This window comes from Electrophorus electricus, chromosome 8, assembly GCF_041902795.1.
Source record: "Electrophorus electricus isolate QZ-2024a chromosome 8, ASM4190279v1, whole genome shotgun sequence".
In the NCBI taxonomy this organism is placed as follows: Eukaryota; Metazoa; Chordata; class Actinopteri; order Gymnotiformes; family Gymnotidae; genus Electrophorus; species Electrophorus electricus.
The window spans coordinates 5,645,001-5,664,386 of NC_137504.1; the positions used below are offsets into that span (position 1 = coordinate 5,645,001).

Consider the following 19,386-nt stretch of genomic DNA (forward strand, 5'->3'; position numbering starts at 1 on the left):
CATGCCATCAGGACGTACACATTTTCAAACATCCATTTATCAGTTTTTTTTTTATGATTAATACAACATTGTTATATTTGTAGTTCAATATATTTTGAACTACAAATTTGCTAACAGTGCGATTAGGTTAATTATGACACATTAGGCCTAATATTGTTTTTAAACTGATAATGAGTATTTGGATATTGGTACAGAAACACCAATAACCTTTTGAAGCCTAGAAAATTATATGTCGGCAAGCCTAAAAAGTACACAATAAATATTGCTATGAAAGCCCATGAGTGATTGTATACCCTTAAATTTTAGACATTTTATATTAACTTTGTATACAAAATAAATTTATAAATTTCACTAATTCAATAACTGAGATTTTGAAATGCTCAAAAATAAGAAGTAAAAAGCTTTAGAATAATCGGACAGCTACACATACTTCTCAAAAGAAGATTACTTAGAAAAACAGATGTTTACTGACTTAAAAGAAAAAAAATGAATTACCCTTTTAACAGTCCGAGAGAAAAGACACATCACAATTTCTTCCGAATGTCCACATGGAAATGATGATTCCCTCAGGAACAAATGTAATCTTTGAAAAAGTTTCTAGTCTGACCCAAGTCAAATTAGGCTGGAGCACCATCTCCAAGGATAAAAATGTTAGAAACTTCACACCGACTTACTGAATTTTAACTGCTCCACCCGTGTGCTAATTCTATATTCCATCTGTGTCAGATTTTATACATATGACCAAGTACTTACTGGATTCTATTTCTTTGCATGCACATCAACATATTATTTCACCAGGACTACTAAAAACCACCTAAGAAAGTCTGCAGACCGAATCTTTCAATTAAAAAGACAGAAGACATACTTACACACATTCACTCAAACACAATATGCAGTATATTCACCGATTTATTGCTAGGAAAGACAGGAAAGCAACGTGAACCTAGGAAGGTGCTACTAGCACGAATCCCCTACTAGCGTTGATGCAATATATATTTAAAGCTGGGGCTCAATGATCATCTTGTTCTCTACCGTGGAGAGGCTTTCCTGTCATGTGAAATGACCAAAATCCTACAAAGGCCCACTGAAAGGAGAGCAAAGAAAATTCTGTGCTTCAATTCATTGAGGCCATTCCTCCGAGAGCTGTTAAAATGTGCTCTAGCAGCATATGTATGCACATGAGCGAGACTGATCAAAATATATATAAATGAGTCAGTATCTCAGTCTAGTTGATTAGCTAACCCACTGAGTCTGGTGGTAGGTAAATATATATTTAAAGTGAGCTTATAACCACAGAGTCTTTACCATAGACATCCCAAGGATAAACAGCAAAAAGATCTAAAAAAAAAAAAAAAAAAAAAAAAAAGGTGACGAATGTGAGCCTTAGAAAAGCAATGGCACCTGAAACAAACTTACATTTCACACTGCAAGTACATATACCTGGTGGAAACAACATGAACTCTTGCCTGATGCAGTAGGACTAGAGTGATTACCAAAGCTTATCCTGGCCGACATCCCTGCTAGCAAGTGCACTGCAGATAAACCTACATACTCTTTCTGCAGGGATTTCAGCACTTGTTTCAATTTGAATTCAAAATACTTTCTGTCATTCTGACAGATCTATCATAAGTTTACATAATAAGCAATGCACTATGTTCCAACATAATGTACTGCAAAAAGCTGAGGGTACTTGTGGGGATAGTGATACTAAGGAACGTGTAGACAGGCTGTTAAAAAAAAAACAAAACAAAAAAAAAAAAACAATAGCTAAACTACTAGAATAGCTTACTATGAGATCAAATTCTCACAGGCATGCATTACTCAGAAAACTTCAGAATGTTATACTGGAAAACGAATCACTTACTGCAAAATCCGAAAATCCATTCTAGTTAGAAATAATCGCGGGCTTGAGATGAAAGTAGTCCGTGATATGTGCTTACCTTCTAGACGTCAGCTGAGTGAAGTGAAACAATAATTTGGTATCTCATAAATACTCAATATGAGAAAGATTCCGACTTTGGAAAATACCAATTAGTGCACTAAAAAGTTTGTTTCACGTTATATTTTGGACCCCCGTTTATGCCTGCATTTAGGCTACAGTAAACGCCACCACGGCAGAGCTGAAAATATTCTGCCCAGTGCAGAAATAAAGAAAAGGAATAGCGTTCTTGATGTCCGTGCCTGAAATGACTGAGGTGAATAGCTGAAAGCTGTAATGCAGGAATTAATTCTGACAGTGATAACCAAAACGGAAGCTCGTCAAACAGATTACAGAGTTTTGTGTGCGTTTTTGTCTTTTGGTTTGGTTTCATGATGTGGTTTTGAAATGTTCAAAATAGACAGCTAATTCCCCAAGGATACACAGCAACAGTGTTCCTTTTGTTGAGTTTATAACGGTGTATTTAGGCCTAAACTGTACTTTAACGATATCGCACGTCATTTACAGTCAAGCTAGAGAACTATTAAAAGGAATAGCCAACGCTATCTCCAAAGGCTTGAAGCGACCTGATGCCTAATTTTTACCTTTCAGGAGTTCTTTCTTCCGAAGACTTTGTATGATGTTCCAGCTTCTGGGAGGTAGGTCAGCTAGCTATGATGAAGCAACTACCACAAAAAAACCTGACACACCAATAGCTCTTTTAAATCGAGAAAACTAAGGCACCCTCTGTCTGATAAAAATAAAAATAAAGAAAAAATGAAACGATATACCATAAACTATTTACTTCGCCGTCCCAGACTGGTGCGGGACGGACTCATACAATCGTCCAGCCAAGCCTGAGTATTTTCAGTGAAGCTAGAGATAGTAAGAGTTCCTCTCGATGGTGAAAAAAAAAAATTTCAAAACAAAGGTCTCACGGCGAACTATGGCGTGTTGAATATAATTTTGTTGGCTGCATTATCTAAATTAAATAATTCGATTTAAAAATATGGAACCATGACATTAAAAATCGCTTCTGGATTTAGTTGCAAAAACAACATAGCATCAGTGAATTTGTAAAAGATAAATAACTAAACAAAAAGTCTATTATTAATAGACAGTCTTGTATATATTTTGCAGAATTTTAAGAACGAAAAACGTTTATTTATTTTATTTACTTATTTTTTTTTACATTTTAGATTCTAGAACTAGCATATTATGTAAATTTCCTTTTTATAGGAAATGGTAAATTTAAAAAATGCTTGAAAAATAATGCAATAGAAAAATACTTTTGCAGCAACTATTTAAGTTCTTTGAGCCTTGGTTGATATGAAAGTATATTCATGTAAAGACTAGAACTGGGCATTTTCTGAAGTTACAGTCTTCTTTTGATAAAAAGAATATGTTAGTCAGCAAACTATACATACTTTATATATTGCCTGATTTTTTATAATGTTACATTTTTACTGAATAAGGCATATGACAATGTTGACATGTTCATATCGGAAGCCATACAGCCTCTACCATGTCAGAAAATTTCTGTCTTTCTAAAGCATTGTAATGAAGCTCAGAATTAAGACTCAAGATGCTTTTATTGTCATTCCAGCTTTATACTGTACAGTGAAATGGAATAACCTTCCTCCAGGACCATGGTGCAACACAAAAAACACAACTGCAAACAACAATAAATACAAAATAAAGAACCAATAATCACAGTAACATATAGGGCAACACCAACCAGTACACAGCACTGAGTGAAGTGAGTGGATGTGCAAAAACTGTAACATATTATGATAAATAATAATATAGCAGCTATGCTTATTGCATATAGAAACACAGCAGTCACTGAAGTAGCAGCCAGTACAGCTATGTAAGGAAACAATAGTATTACATCGAATACAAAATGTGTTGAATATTGTATTCTTAGAAGATGTGCAGAAAAAGCAAGAGAGTAAGATGGTATCAGCTTAAGTTTAAGTGTGTGTGTGTGTGTGTGTGTGTGTGTGTGTGTCTCTGTGTGTGTGTGTGTGTGTGTGTGTGTGTGTGTGTGTGTGTATGATTAGGTCAGTCTCTGGGAACTGAGGAGTCTGATGGCTTGGACAAAGGAACTGTTGCACAGCTTCAGTACCTTTTTCAAGATGGGAGTAGAGAGAAGAGTTCATGTAACTGGTGTGTGGAATCATCCACAATCATGGAGGCTTTGCAGATGCAGTGTGTGATGTAGATGTAGGTGATGGTGGGTAGAGAGAGCCAAACCAGCTGGTGTTGTGGGTCCAGGTGAAGTTCTTCTCTAGGTGAACTTGGTTCTCATAGATATTTCCACAAAGGGCAACCAGTGTTGAGCAGAGAGCGATCACTTACCTTCCTGAAGTCAATAACTATCTCTTTTCTTTTGTCCACATTTAGAGACAGGTTGTTTTCTCTGCACCAGTCTGTTAGTTTCTGTACCTCCGCTCTGTATGTTGATTTGTTGTTCCTGCTGATCAGACCCACCATGGTCTTGCCATCAAGAATCCTGATGATGTGGTTTGAGCTGTGCATTGCTACTATAGGTCCTTTACTTGTACAGTATTTCATTATTGAAAACTGGGATTTTGCTTTTTGATTGATGTGTATTGCCGGGTTTTTTGTTTTTTTTTTTGTTTTGGGTTTTTTTTGTCCTTCCACATATTATTTATTTTTAGTTAATTACACACACCCCAGACCACCTACAACTTAAGGAAAAGTAGGCGAGGCAGTTTTGTTTACAATAATTATATTATTATTCCTTCATATTATTTCTTAATAATCGGAGGGCTCACTTCATCAGGAATCAACAAATTTCCTAATTCTATTGTTTTATAATGGTGGTGTAAAAAAATCGATTATTATAGCTTTAAAATAGCTTATGTTTCTTTGGTTTTCTTTATATTGGTTGTTGAGTGTTAAGGGGATTCAGTCCCACCTCTTTTCCGCAGATCTCCACATTCATTTGAACGCTAGCCTATTTTTGTTGTGTTAGTTTAATGGTAAATAAAATGGCGTAACGAGACTGTTATAAAATCGCTGTGCGCATCTTTAAAAGTTGGCTAGCCACACAATCAAGTTAGCGTACGTCAGTTGGTGCAGGCTAGCTATTTATTTTTCGAAATAGGTGTATTCCTTTAACTTTATTATCACACGTTAACCAAATGAATAAAATCTCCTCAAAAGAGCCAACTTCCCCTGTTCAACGAGTCACCTTTCATCCGCCCAATCAGCGAGCAGCGACGGGAGCGAGCGGCGTCGTGGGTAAGCCGTCTCCGCCCCCCGGGGGGGCGGGGCTGCGTTCAAGTCCTCGCTCCTAAAGCGCGTTCTCAAAGAGCGGCGGGCGCGTGAGTGAGCTCGAGCGCAGCGGTGGTGGCGCGAGTAGTGTAATAAGGCTTCTCGTCCTGTGCTGTAGGGGAGCGCGACACAGGCTTTTTTTTTATTCGCACTTCTCTGACAAAGGTAGAACCAAGTTTTTTTTCCCTCTTCCACAGGGGAGACTTCCGAGTTATTTTGGAATACATTTCTGTGGAGTTCGACGTAGTCCGCCATCGAAAAAACAAAAAAATCATGTCGGCATCAGCGGCGAAAGTCAGTAGAAAGGAGCAGAACTCAAATCATGACGGAGCGGACGAGACCTCGGGTAAGTAATGGCGGCCTCCTAAGCACCGCCATTTTCACTTACTTTTATCTTTGTCAGTATACAACAGATTTCAGTTTTTAAGGAACTAATATGTATACATGTACTATTCAAAGCCCCTGTTAATTGCAACCTAAGGTGTTGTACACGTCGGTGGACTAACTTGACCAGCTACGGGAGGTGTTGCAAGACTGCAGCATTGACTTGCTAGCTAAGCTACATGAGGAGGCCATGTTCCCTGCTCAGTACAGCTTATTGTGCCACGCATGTTCATTACAGACGACGTTTAGCACTTATTTATGGATAACCCTCACATCTTATGAAACTGTGTGAATTCGATAATATCACCACACGTATCTGTTTCTTGTAAAGCGTATATGTTATTGAAATGCGTGCGTAACTAAATGGTAAATAGGCTCTATGTTCGCCTGGTAGCTAGCGTGCTAGTAAGCTATCGCGTTATTGTGTCTCCCCGCCATCACGACTGATTGTGTGTGTGTGTGTCTACTGGCAAGATTAGCCGTCCATACTTGTTGAATAGACTGTTTTTAGGGGTTCATTCGTAGATTTAATTGCCACTTAGCACTCGCCCTTTGGACGTTTGTCATTTGACTCGGTAGCGTTTTAATAGATGGTGTTCGTAGCGTTGTCTGGCTGGCTGGCTAGGTTAGCTAGTTTGGGCGCAGGCGGAATGCCCAGCGTGTGGCCTCGTTCATTCAAACCACGCGGCCCTGTGTAGTAGCAGGAAACAATTTCTCGGAGAGAGAGGGGCGACTTTATAGATTCGAAATTATCGTAAATGCATTTCATTGTATCGCCTTTTTAGATTTTCTTGTTGCACTCGTCTCGTTTTCCGTTATCTAGTGTGTGGAGTACGGGGGAGGGGGGAGGTTATTCGATACTGCCTTGCGTGTTTACATTCGCTATCGTTCGTGTCCGACACCTAGATGTAGGGCTAGCCAGCCGGCGACCTAGCTAAGCGAGTAAGTCAGCTGTGTTTAGGCGGTACACGAAAAGCAGGGGCTCCCCCGCAAATTGGTCTCCGTCATGACTAATTAATGAGGGGGGGGATCAGATGTTTAACCCGCCCCTTTGTATGTTTTTATTTTGCATTTATATTACTTTGTTTTTAGAAAAAGAACAGCAGGAAGCTATTGAACACATCGATGAAGTACAGAACGAAATTGACAGGTAATGTACAGCTTCTTCGCTTCTTTTGCTGTTTTAGCTGCATGTTTTCTTTGCCAGTTGCCTTTTACAGTATGTACATTTTGCTTTGATTAACTTGTTGTAATTTCAAATACATGTGGATACTTGTGTGTCCCTTTAGATTGAATGAACAAGCAAGTGAGGAAATTTTAAAAGTAGAGCAGAAATACAACAAGCTACGTCAGCCATTCTTCCAGAAGCGATCAGAACTCATAGCCAAAATTCCGAACTTCTGGGTCACAACATTCGTCAACCATCCACAAGGTAATGTGATGCAATTTGAGCATTTTATATGTGGTATTTCAAGACGGGGCGATTTATTCACTCATAGGTGTAATGATGTTGGATATGTTCTGTATGCTGTGTAGAATCATTCTTTTAACTGTTACTGTTGTGATGCAATGCAGAAGAGTTGGCACATTTTAAAAATCATTAAGCTATTTTATTCTTTTATGGTGTTCTATGCATTATAATTTGTTAATCCCAGATTGTAACTCATGATCTTTGGTTTAGTGTCGGCCTTGCTTGGTGAGGAGGATGAGGAAGCACTTCATTACCTGACCAGGGTGGAGGTCACAGAGTTTGAGGACATTAAGTCAGGTTACAGAATAGATTTTGTAAGTAGTGAAACTTCTTTTGCTTAAGTGAAGTTGACTTGTAAAATAAGGTTGGGAATATGAGAGCTAATGTCTCTTTTTTCTTTTTTTTCAGTACTTTGATGAAAATCCATACTTTGAAAACAAAGTCCTCTCAAAAGAATTTCATTTAAATGAGAGTGGTGACCCTTCCTCAAAATCTACTGAAATTAAATGGAAGGCCGGAAAGGTTGGTATTTGTGTGAGTGAGAAGGATATTACTTTGACACATTACATCTCTTCTGGAGTTGAAGTGGAAGTGCACTGCTTCATATAATGTGTTGATATGCCTATGAAACCTCAGGATCTGACAAAGCGTGCTGGGCAGACTCAGAACAAGGCAGGAAAAAAGAGGCAACATGAGGAGCCAGAGAGTTTCTTCACCTGGTTCACCGACCACTCTGACGCAGGGGCTGATGAACTTGGTGAAGTCATCAAGGATGACATCTGGCCAAATCCTCTTCAGTACTACCTGGTATGGCTCTAATGATGGCAGTTGCTACATATGAATGAAGATGAGTAGTGATGTAAATGGTCCAATGATTCAACCCAACTTCCCAGGTCCCGGACATGGATGACGAGGAAGGAGAGGGTGAAGATGAGGATGAGGAGGAAGAGGAGGAAGGATTGGAAGACATTGATGAGGAGGGGGATGAAGAGGAAGGTGAGGAAGATGAAGAGGAAGATGAGGGAGAGGATGGGGAGGTAAGTTGTCTTGAGGTGTGGGTGGGAATTCACTGCTTTGGAACAGATGCATTGTGCAATTTGATTGAGTTTTAGTACGTTTAACTTGTGGTCAATTGAGTTGTAACCCCCCCCCCCCTTTTTTTTTTTACCCACAGGATGATGGGGAGGAGGACTAAAATCTAATAAGGACATATTCCTACAACCTCCATACCCGTTCTTTCCTTTTGAAGTCATCCTCCAACCCGAGGGAGCAAAAAGCTTTGTTTTTGTTTTTTATTTTTGTGCTCCGTCTTCTGTTCTACTGAAGCCTCTCCTGTCCTTACCATGTCTAATACGAGTTAATTCCCTGGATATACCTGCATTGGAAAACTAGTGGCATCTCGTTGCTGAAGCCTCTTGCGTCATCAACTATTACACCATCTCCAAAGACAAATACAAGTTATTAACAACCTGCACGTCATCCTCTGTAGACTAAACTGAAGTAAATAGCAATTTATATAAAAGTATATAAATACTTTTTTTTCTTTTTTTTTTTTCTTTTTTTTTTTCCTGTGAATGGTTGTGAATTGAAATAATAAGCCCTGGTGCAGTGATGACCTAATCATAGCATACATACCTAGCCACTTTTCCTCTTTTTCTTCATGCGTATTTTCTTTAATGCAGGGGTGGGCCCCAAAGAGTTGACACTGTTTTTCCTATGTGATTTATTGGACAAATGGAAAGCACCAGCTTGTTCTTGTCACCTCTTGTAAATGTTTGGGGTCAATATCAGGGTATGACCGTTATTATTGTAGGCAGTTAAATGGGGTTGGGTGGGGCAAGTGGGTATTTGACACATCAACATTTGGGTTTATGTTGATTGAATTTTCATTGTAATGTTTTACAGACACCCATGAGGTTTGAAATTACATTTTTAATAAAAATAAAACATAAAAAAACTTCCTCTTGTAATTTTGAGCTTGGCTAATTAAGGAATTATTTAAATGAGAGAAAATAAAATGTAGAATCTTACAAGTAATGTACATTTGGGTCTTTTTATCCACCTTTTCTTCAATTCCAAAGTTTTTGGAAACGTTAAGGTGTGTGTTTCCTAAAATAAAAGTAAACTATTGCTGACCAAACAGTAGTGTATAAGACCAGAGTCTGCTTTAATTTTCAATCTGTTGCATGACGGTTTTCTGGGGGATTAAACAGAATATTTTAATGTACGTTTGGCATTATATTTTCAAAAAAGTGCAAACGGTATTATTCATGGTCCCAATGACTAATTCTGTAGAAACATTTCCATCGGTGCTGTAAGTACGCAAATGATAAGAGTAATTAACTTCCGATCTAGTAAGCTCAGAAAGCCAGCGAGATAAAGGTCTACCCCTAGGAATTTCCACTAGTTTTTCCATCTTCTTCCAGAGTTTTTCCCTTCCAAAGAATGTCAGATATAATTACTGTAAAAACTGGCATAAGTTAAAAATCCACTATTTACGCCATTTCCAAATTAAAAAAAAAAAAAACACTTGGGTTTGCAAGTGAAAATAACCAAGGGGGGAAAGATGAGCGGGCAGGAGTAACCATGGTAATAGACGCAATGGCCGTGAAGGGCCTGAATATAATTAATAGTACAAATAATGTATAATAGAATATAATAGTACAAATATTACATGTAATTACTACATATGATACTCAAAGTCCTAATTGTTACTGCCTAATCATTGCAGAAAAAGTAAAGAACAGGGAGAACTACTTTGTAAGACATCGGACTGCTATCTAACGCTAAGATAAGGTACCTAGCATTAGCTTCGTTAGCTTACGCTACTTAACGCTAGCATAACATGAAGCCCTGATAATCTAGGAGGGGATTCTTTCTGCTCCAGTTTGACAAAAATGTTTATGGATGAATCGCTTGATGTTGTTGGTCTACAAACATCGTGGAAAAAGACTCACCCACAGGCACACGATTCGGTACGTAAAGTTAGCTTTAGTTACTCTAATGTTAGGATTAACTTGCTTTGATAGGTAATAGGATGGTTACAGATGTTCTCGTAGTGAAAAATTGTGTGAAATAATGCTGTTAATGTGGTATCTGGCAATCACCTCCTTTTTCAGAAAATCTGTCAAACGAACCAGGTTCATACCGCCGAAGTTGAAACGCAGGCCAAATTTTTTTCGGAAAATGGCACACAGACAGATCCTCATGAATGCCTCGCAGATCCATTCCTGCTCGACCGCGACCTCTCATCTGACTTGCCCGGTTTGAAGGATTTCTTGTGCCGTGTGGAAGATATGGTGATCGAGGAGCTGGTGAAGAACGCCAAGAGCCATGCTTTTGATGGATTTGAAGTGAACTGGGCCGATCAGAATCAGACGGTTAGAACCTGACATTGTAATACATTTGTGGAAGTCAGCTTGCCTAAACGCATGAATCACGTTGTTCTGATCATTTGTGTGTATGTGTGTGTATGCAGGTGTTATGCTTATACTGTCTTGGGTATCCTGATGCAAGAAAAAAGGGTCTGCAAGTTACCAGTGTGTCTTGGAACTGCACTGGTTCTGTCATAGCCTGTGCGTTCGGCCGGTAAGATGCTCTCTGCCCAACTTGGTCCATATTCAGGACAGTTTGCCATCACTCACTCTAATCAATGCTTGTTAGTGTTGACGATGGAGACTGGAGCACTGAGAGCTCATGTGTGTGCACATGGAACCTGGACCGTAGAAACCTGAATCCAAACCAGCCTGACATGGTCATGGATGTTGCAACACCTGTCATGTGTGTATCCTTCCATCCCAAGAGGCCATCTCTTATTGCTGGTGATTATGAGATTATTTTGCTTAGAAAGGAGGCTCATGAATTAAGTTTTGGATTATGCAAAAAGATCTGCACTTTTCTGTTTTATCACTCATCAGGAGGGCTCTACAATGGAGACCTGATCATCTGGGATACAAGTCGCACTCAGGACCCTGTTTTAGCACAAACAGGGATGTCCCCAGATGCACACAGAGAGCCAGTATATGAGGTACTCACCTCTTTTTCAAATAGCTCTTTATCATTTAAATATGAACCATAATGGTGTTAAATAAAACTGCTGCCACTCAGGCAGTTGTAATAACATTGGATGGCTCATATTCCATGGAATGATACCTCTGTGTATGTGTGTGTAGGTGAAATGGGTTCCTGTGGCTCACAGAGGACACCTGATTGTTCTGAGTGCTTGCTCAGGAGGCAGAGTCCTACTGTGGAGCTTAGATGGAGTGGAGGGCAAACTAACCTTAAATTCTGCTTATGCTCTTGTCAGTCAGCAGCTTCCTCAGACCACTGCATTCAGCAAGGTTTGTGGTTGTGTTACATTAAACAGTCTACTTGATGAAGCCTCATGTTTTATTACCAATATAAATTACCTAGGTTAACTTGAATTAACTGTGAAGCTCTTATTTACAGAAATAGATCCTGTGGTGTGGTTTTTTTTAGCTACAGACTAAAGGTGGCATTAACATAGGAGTGACCTCTCTGACACTGTCACCCTGGGACCCCGACACCTTCCTTGTCGGCTCAGAGGGGGGCCTGGTACTCAAATGCACCTTCAGCAGTCAGACGGTGGCAGCAGTGCCCTCTGATGGCGAAAGCGTGACACTACATGCACCCGCGCAATTTTCTTTCTCGCCACGAGGTGGACCAATACATTCGCTTCACTTCTCTCCATTCCATAGGTAAGCTTTGTTTGAGAAGTAAAAAGTAGTCCTAGTTTACATCTTTTACTTAAGTCCTGAGCTAATTTTGTTGCTGCGCTTTCCTCGCTTCAGGAACCTGTTTGTGAGTGTTGGGACTGATGGCCTGGCCCATATCCACAGTATACTGCAACCCAGACCACTGCTAGCTCTGCGAGTGTCTGATTCTTATGTCTTTGGAGTGCGTTGGTCACCTGTTCGTCCTCTGGTTTTTGCTGCAGTCACTGGACAAGGTGAGTCTCTTTGAGAACTGGTCAAAATTAAAGTATTTTCAGTAACATTAACTGATGCTAGGGTCAAGACAGTAATATTGTCTTATAGTTCATGTACAATCAATACATCAAAAATCTTTATACATAAGTAATTATACAGTAGTGGTCTTGTAGTATTTCTGGGTCACCACAATAATTTTCTACAAACTGCAATGTCTGTACATGCACTGCCTGGTGCTACATGTTTACACCTGTAATAAGAAAACATTTGTTCATTGAAGTGACCGATTCTCACACAGGCTTGGTGCAGGTGTTCGATTTGGGTCACAAGTCACTCCGGCCAGTGGCCACCATTGATCAGAAGACTGGAGGCCAGCCAGCATACTGTCTGGAGTTCAGCCCCCAGCAGCTCTTGGCGGTGGGCAGTGCAGACGGCACAGTTAACATTTGGCAGCTGAGTGCTGAGTTAACAGAACAGGGCCCAAGAGAGACTGCCATTCTGGAACAGCTGGCAAATGAGGTGGCAGAATGAGATGCAGGCCTTCAGTCTGCTGTATGTCTATTTTTGAAACTCTTAGGTTAGCAGTACATAAATCATACAAGTGTGTGTATGTATAATGTTCTGTTGCTGTTTAAAGTGGTTATTTAAAAAAAATCGTCACTTTCTTTTTATGATTTATATCCTATATATGACTTCTGTGCTCCAGGTCACACGAAACAACATTACCAGTTCTAACCAGTAGCGTTTATTAATTCACACTGCAGAATTACGGGTGGTGTTACAGCATATTATCTCTATAGGTTTCTTAAAATCAAGCGAAGCACTGAAACAGGAAAAACAATCACAAAATGCAGACAAGTCTACTACACTAGTGTTAGTGAAGCACAAAGAAGTGTGAGATAAATAGTTAAGAGTAAGAGCAATACCTAGATACAGATAGAGGGTGGTATAGAGATTCTAACATCAGATTCATGCAGTTCGGCTGTGTGTCCTTGTGAGGGCAAAACGCATCCCGATTGGTCACTGGCAGGCAGGGGGCGGGGATCAGTTGACGAAAAGCGAGCGAGTGAATTCCACAAAGTCGAAGGCTGACGGTAGCTCGCGCCCCTTGCTGTCCAGGTAGGGTTTCATATGGGAAATGCAGTAGTCTGCTTGCTCCTTGGTCAGGTTCTGGACAGGGTGGGTAGAGAATCCATTTTATGAGAGATGCAAATGCAAATTCAATGCAAATGTCTATCAAAAAAAATTCTCAAAGTGCATCTGACCCACACTTTTTCAGCTATTGCTTTGTAATTTGTAGATATGCTAAAAAAAATACCCTCAAGGTTTTTTTTTTGTAGGTCAGCAACTGCACGCGTAGTGCATACCTGGTAGAGCTCCTCCTTGGTGACGTACGGCTTATTTTCGGCGCTGAGAGCACGGAATGCGCTCTCGATCTCCTCACTTGATTTTACGTTCTCCGTCTCACGGCTAATCATGAAAGCCATGTACTCCTGCAAGGACACGTTGCCATCCCTGCACACACAGGAGACGGAGGATACTGAGCTGAGCGGGCTGATGTGTGGGGCTGATGGAGGTTGCGGGGGCGGATGAGGAGGGATGTTTCTCACTGGTGGAGGTAGGGTGCAGTGGCGGGGTGTGCTCACCTGTTGGGATCCACTGTATCTAGGATGGACTCAAACTCTGGGTCTGGTTCTCCTTCCTCCACCATGGGCAGGTCATAGCCCAGGGAGCGCAAGCACGATTTGAATTCCTGGTGATTCAGACGACCTGATTTCTCTTTGTCAAAGTGCCTACAGCAGAAACGATGGTCATTTACATGTGATGTTACATGTAATGGTTCAATGTGGGTGGGGGCTGCAGAAAGAAACGATTAATTTATTTACTCACTTGAACATCATGCTGAACTCCTTTAGAGCCTCTTCAGTGACTCCTGTGGTATTTCTACAGAGATTATAACAGAACATCGAGTCAGCAGCACTTCACTACAGAGAGTATCATGTAATGCAGTCCATTGATAAATAGACTGATAATTCATTACATTTGAATGTGTGTTTAAGGTCTTTTCTTTTCCACAAAGCTAAGGTTCTGGCTGTGTCTGATTTATTCTGATTTTCCAGTCTCATGATGGTCTATTTCACTTGTTTAATTCTCAGGTTGAGACAACACTGCCACATTCTATGGTCAGTTCTGGAATTTTTTTATTTGCCCTCTTGTGCATGAACTAATGGCAAGACAACTTCCCAAGAAACAACCAAGCAGCTAACTGTTCAGTTACTTTTGGTCCCTACTTCTTACTCAGCTCATCAGACAGAGCTAAATACTCTGCACTTTAACCTCATTGGTTCATTTCACGATGTAAAGAACAGAAACTGGGTTCCTGTCTAAGAACATGCTGATTATAATGAAGTGTTCCTGCCCACATACACAAAAACATGAATGAGCAACACTGCAGGAAAGTGCGCTGTGCTACTGAGAGGAGTGGGTGAGTGTGCGTGTGTGCGTGCACCTGGCTTGGATCTGCTGCTCTAGGTTGTGCTGCATCCTCATGCCCAGCTGGTCGAGCTGGTCCCACTGCTGGGCCAGCCCCACCGTGCTGTGCTCCGTGTACTTGTTGTCCAGGATCAGTGCCTCCTCCATGGCTGCGCCCAGGTCCTCGATCTTCTTCAGCTGGCTGCGCATGGCGCGGATCTCCTGGTGCTTGCGCTGTATGGGCAGAGGGGGTGGGTGAGATCAGAGCACGGCACGCGCCAACCGCCCCCAGGCTAACGCGACCCTCCCGCAGGGCTTTCGCTCACCTTTGTGGCCTCCAGCTGCGATTCCAGAGTTCCAGACTCTTCAACCATACACGACCTGCCCACACACAAACCAGTGAGAGCAGAACAAGAGGGGGCACGAGAACACAACATGCCACTTTCAGGAAACAACACCACACTCACTCCACCACACTCACTCCTCTTTTGAAAATCCTAAAAAGTCTGTAAATACACCCTAATTTTATTTTTTACATTCAAAAAATAACTGAGTTTTAATATTTCTTATCTGTTAATTGCAGAAATTGTTTCAACAAAGGATTCTATGCCAAAATGTTCATACAGTTAGGTTTAATGTTGGCATACTATGGAACTACCACACCAACATCATATAGGTGAATGATCTTTGTGCACAAACCAGACATCACTAAGAAAGTCTGAGTAATACCAAATATTACAACTCGAGTCATAAATCTGTCTTCCTGTAGTGTTATAACCTTCAAGACTTGCCTATTTTTACATACACAAAGTCAGTTACACACTACAAGCCATTCCATATTGCCCTTAGAATAGCCACTCTCTCCATGCTAATGGAGCCCATTCAGATCTATGGCAATCATGCTATCTTAAGGCAACTGCCAACAGGGTTAGAAACTGCCATTTTCTCATCACTCATGTTAAAAGATCTTCCACAATGCATTTCCATTTTTAAATTACATGTACTATCTAATCGTATATGTAATGGCTCCATGAGTAAATTAAATGTTTCTGGACTAGATACATCTGACTTTACAAAAACTTGTCTACAAAGGATATGAATGCAAATGGGTAACAGTACAAATTTAGATCAGGGAAAAGTAGAGATGTCTTCAGGAAATCTTACTGCAGTTTCCAGCCCTGAATCTGATGCAAAAAAAACCCCAAAAGCAAACAAACACACACAAAAAAAAAACCAAAAAAAAAAGTATGGAAGGGGGAGTGAACTAAACACACTCTAAAACGATGCTGGAGTGTAGCTGGGCCTGTAGCATTAGGAAGCCGGGAAAGTCCACCAGCCTGCCTCTTGGCCACATTGCAGTGAATGTTAGTAGAGGAGCGTGAGCGCACACAGAGCCCAAATGGTGGCTTTTAGACTCAAGTGCATTGAGAGACAACCCAAACCATATGGGTTAAGGAGGAGTGGGACCAGACAGGGAAACCACAAAAACAGGAACTAAACCTTCCAGAAAGATCATCATCGACTTCATACTGATAGATACGGATAACCCGGCGATAGGCTATGCTATTTAGAGAGGTGGAAGAGAAGGAAAGAGGAAGGAAAAAAGCATAAACAAAAGGAGACATTAAGAAAACAAAGTACGGGAGGAAAATAAATACATGTTTAAAAAAAAAAATCTAAAATAAAATGTAATAAATAAATAAATAAGACCATGGGGGGGGGGGGGGGGGGGGAAACAAACCAAAAAAAACCCACAACAACAAAAAAACACATACACAGACAATAATATTACTAGAATTTCTCTTTTGGCATCACCAAAAAAGTAAATGTTCTGCTAAGTCTTTTTCATCCTTTATCCTCCATCTCTTTTATTTATCAGGCCTAAACTTGTACCAAACATTGGTTGCCTTAGATATTCTACAAATGCATATCAATTTCATACAGACTTTTACCTCACTCTGACAAACACTGAACACAAAACACATACACCCCATACAGACAAATACAGAAAGTTATTGAAAGAAATGTGATATTAACCCATCCAGAAGATATGTCCTGATTAGAAAAGTGATCCCAAGTATCAGGAGAAGCAGCGAGAGAGCAGGAAGTGGAGCAGAGAGGGAGAGAAACAAACAACAGTTAAAACAGTAGTGACATGGCCACCATTACTCAACACCCACTTAGAAGCACATACAAATAGGAGGTGCACTAGACCAAAGTTTGTTCCTGCTTATAAAATGCCCACAGACCACAAATCTATTTAAAGCGTGTGACTTATATGCGTCATCCCACCCACCAAGATATACACGCACAACACCGCGTAGCTTAGCATGCTTAGATTTTAAGAAAGTGCACAAAATGGTGTTGGACAGCAAGCAGTAGAAATTTGTCGACATTGAAAGCTTAATCAAATACATGTAAAACTGACAGCATGTGACCAAAACATGTAAAGCATGCACTATGAGCCTTAAAAAGGCAGTACTACTTGGATGAGACTGCTCTGATGTTCTTGTACCTGGTCTCCTGCAGCCACTGGTGGAATGCGTTTGCATGCTGAGCAAACTCCTGTCTGAGCTTATCGTTCTCCTCCTGCCTCCTCTGCTCCTTCTGCAGCTCGAGCTCTCGCTCCTGTAAACCGCACCGGGTGGCTCAATATAGCAGCTGTCTGCTTTGCAGACTGTTTGTAGTTAAGGTTGCTGGCAACCTACTGAACATGTTAAGTGACCAACTGCACACACAAACATCTCCTGCACTACTTAGGCCAGGTATGTGTAAGCACGTTTCTGTTATCGGCGACTTAAATATCCCTGCCACATCACCTCCACAATGAAGTACAAATCACTAAATGTTTACCTTGATTATCTTTTGCAGATTCCTCCAGGTCTCCTCCAGGGCCTCCATAGTGAACCAGGTGTATGGGTTGGACACCACCTGGTAGCTCTTGATCTGCCGGTCCAGCTCGGCCAGCTGGTTGAAGTCTGCCTCGGCAGAGCTGAGTGAGGATCGGAAGGCGTCGTGGGCCTCCCGCAGCGCCCTGATCTCCTCCAGCGAGTTGCACCTCACTGGGTCAGTCAGATCCTCCTCTGCATTTTCAAACCAGCTGTTGAAGGCAGAAGCCTTCTTGGCAAAGGTCAGGAACAAATCCTCCACCTAAACAGGGGGTCGAAGGTGTCGGTTTCAAAAACGCTCTCCTCCTATTTCAAAACACTATGTTCCAGTGAATAGATAGGAACAGATAATAAAACACAGCAAAGTCAGACGTGAGCACTGCTTCCAGCCTGGTGCTCCTCACCTTCCTGAAGTGCTCCTGAGCCTCAAGCAGCTTCTTCTTTCGAGCAGCCGAGTTGGACAACAGCTGGTTCCAGCGTTTCATCAGGGTGGCGTGGCGTGCCTCAATGGCTTTGGACTGCACGTGTTTGGCTGCTAGGAGCTGGTCCTTCAGGGCCGTGATGTTGGTGATGCCCTCCTGCTGGAAGGCCTGAAGCCCAGCATCAAACGTTTCCTATGTGACGAGCAGAGAAAAGAAGTGTCATGGGGACCAAAATACAACAACTTATAGGTCATTCATTTCAAAGTTGTTCTCACACAGTGCATTTTTTAGCATCTCACTCATACCTGCTTGGTGAGCAGTGTCTGCACTGACGAAAGGTCACGACCATAGTCGTCGGTCTTCAGACTGTTCTCTTTCTCACCTGTCCAGATAGGAAAGAAACACAGGTCAGTGGTCAGCTGCGAAAGGAGAGTGGTTTTATACAGAGACCTAGATAGCCCTGTACCCCACTCACCGATCCAAGACTCCACCACGTCGGCCTTCCAGTTGAACTGCAGGAAAGCGGAGTTCTCGTCCAGCTTGGCTTTCCGCTGGGCAGCAGCTCTTTCCAGCTCAGACACCTTGCCACGCAGGGCCTTCATCTTGGCTGTGATGTTGTCCACATGGTGGTTCTCCTGCGCACCACCAGAGGTCATGCTCAGTTTCAGTGTATGGGTGTAGTCAAGAACAACACTTTAGTGTGTTAAGGAATGCCAGTGAACAGTAAATAGCTCTGGGTGGAAGTGTACCTTCTTGATGAGCTCATCTCCATTGGCACACACATCATTTACCCTGTCCCTGTGCACAGTAAAGTCGGTTTCAAATGCCTCGTGCTTTTTCAGCAAGCCCTGAAATAAAACAGACAAGTATGAAAGAGTTAAAGAAGAAAAACTTTGCAAATGAGAATTGTACCTTGCAGGGGGTTTCACGCAGAGGCTTTACATCCACTGCAGTTTGCAACAGCTCCACTTCACATACCTGCACGGCCGCCAGCGTGTCACCGTAGTCCTCACTTCCAACCAGGTTCAGCTTCTCATTGATCCATGCTTCCTCCTCTTCCACATTCGCCACAAACTGCTGATACTCCAGAGACTCCTCAAGCCTTTGCCCCCTGCACGCATGCACACACATGCAAAAATACAGTCAGGTCCCTCAAGTCATGCTGTTTGAATTACTAGATGGAGTAAATGGACCCTGTAGGGGTCACAGATCTTTGGTGCTCACCTGGCAGCTGCCAGGTCCTTCAGCTCCTTCCAATGTTCCACAAACTGGGCCAACCTCTGCTGGATCTCCTCCTGCCCTATGGTGTTGTCATCGGACAGCTTCTTCCCAGTTTCCAGCACAGACTGAAGATGACATGGGATATTAAGCCTTCGCACGGTCTGACCAAAGCTGGCGTTACCAGCAGTATCTGGAAGCCCAGCTCCTCACCTGAATGGCTGGATCATGGGCTCCCAGCTCTGCCTCCAGTCTCTTGTGCTTCTTCCTCAGATTCTGCACTCCTGTCAAATCACGTCCATAATCCTCCGAGCTCACCAACAACTTCTTCTCTCTACAAAGGCACAGCGGATAAAAGTGT

At 41.7% G+C, this 19,386-nt stretch overlaps 4 protein-coding genes across 20 annotated transcripts in view; 2 read left to right on the forward strand and 2 right to left on the reverse strand.

Moving 5' to 3' along the window:
- The window catches only part of specc1lb (sperm antigen with calponin homology and coiled-coil domains 1-like b), a 24,484-nt gene extending 21,716 nt beyond the window's left edge, over nt 1-2,768 (reverse strand). The window contains exon 1 of the mRNA XM_035527540.1: nt 2,524-2,768. The gene's annotated coding sequence lies outside the window, so the exon portion shown is untranslated. The remainder of the gene's footprint in view (nt 1-2,523) is intronic.
- Nucleotides 2,769-5,258: 2,490 nt separating this feature from the next.
- Nucleotides 5,259-9,216, forward strand: setb (SET nuclear proto-oncogene b). 2 transcript variants are annotated; one of them, XM_027029424.3, is made up of 8 exons: nt 5,259-5,567; nt 6,698-6,755; nt 6,895-7,037; nt 7,287-7,390; nt 7,485-7,610; nt 7,713-7,883; nt 7,970-8,113; nt 8,251-9,216. In XM_027029424.3, the coding sequence occupies exons 1-8, from the start codon at nt 5,495-5,497 to the stop codon at nt 8,269-8,271; spliced, it is 840 nt and encodes a 279-aa protein (XP_026885225.1). In that variant the 5' UTR covers nt 5,259-5,494; the 3' UTR covers nt 8,272-9,216. The 2 variants fall into 2 exon arrangements, with proteins under 2 accessions (XP_026885225.1, XP_026885226.1); XM_027029425.3 differs by having other exon boundaries at nt 5,260-5,567; nt 7,485-7,598.
- Nucleotides 9,217-9,639: 423 nt separating this feature from the next.
- On the forward strand, nt 9,640-12,556 carry dync2i2 (dynein 2 intermediate chain 2). Its single transcript, XM_027029412.3, has 9 exons — nt 9,640-10,051; nt 10,196-10,456; nt 10,555-10,664; nt 10,740-10,897; nt 10,994-11,103; nt 11,249-11,416; nt 11,556-11,794; nt 11,888-12,045; nt 12,324-12,556. The coding sequence occupies exons 1-9, from the start codon at nt 9,974-9,976 to the stop codon at nt 12,554-12,556; spliced, it is 1,515 nt and encodes a 504-aa protein (XP_026885213.2). The 5' UTR covers nt 9,640-9,973.
- A 191-nt stretch (nt 12,557-12,747) lies between these two features.
- The window catches only part of sptan1 (spectrin alpha, non-erythrocytic 1), a 32,195-nt gene continuing 25,556 nt past the window's right edge, over nt 12,748-19,386 (reverse strand). For 8 of the 16 annotated variants that reach the window (XM_035527106.2, XM_081719875.1, XM_081719874.1 and 5 more), the window contains 17 exons: nt 19,239-19,359; nt 19,032-19,153; nt 18,786-18,918; nt 18,557-18,655; nt 18,283-18,442; nt 18,113-18,189; nt 17,790-17,999; nt 17,351-17,647; nt 17,013-17,125; nt 16,535-16,552; nt 15,998-16,060; nt 14,824-14,878; nt 14,535-14,731; nt 13,916-13,969; nt 13,672-13,818; nt 13,393-13,540; nt 12,748-13,195 (listed from right to left, as the gene is read on the reverse strand). In XM_035527106.2, the coding sequence (XP_035382999.1) occupies nt 13,070-13,195; nt 13,393-13,540; nt 13,672-13,818; nt 13,916-13,969; nt 14,535-14,731; nt 14,824-14,878; nt 15,998-16,060; nt 16,535-16,552; nt 17,013-17,125; nt 17,351-17,647; nt 17,790-17,999; nt 18,113-18,189; nt 18,283-18,442; nt 18,557-18,655; nt 18,786-18,918; nt 19,032-19,153; nt 19,239-19,359 (2,140 nt within the window). In that variant the 3' untranslated portion in view covers nt 12,748-13,069. The remainder of the gene's footprint in view (nt 13,196-13,392; nt 13,541-13,671; nt 13,819-13,915; nt 13,970-14,534; nt 14,732-14,823; nt 14,879-15,997; nt 16,061-16,534; nt 16,553-17,012; nt 17,126-17,350; nt 17,648-17,789; nt 18,000-18,112; nt 18,190-18,282; nt 18,443-18,556; nt 18,656-18,785; nt 18,919-19,031; nt 19,154-19,238; nt 19,360-19,386) is intronic. The other 8 variants (XM_081719877.1, XM_035527109.2, XM_081719880.1 and 5 more) reach the window with 2 other exon arrangements.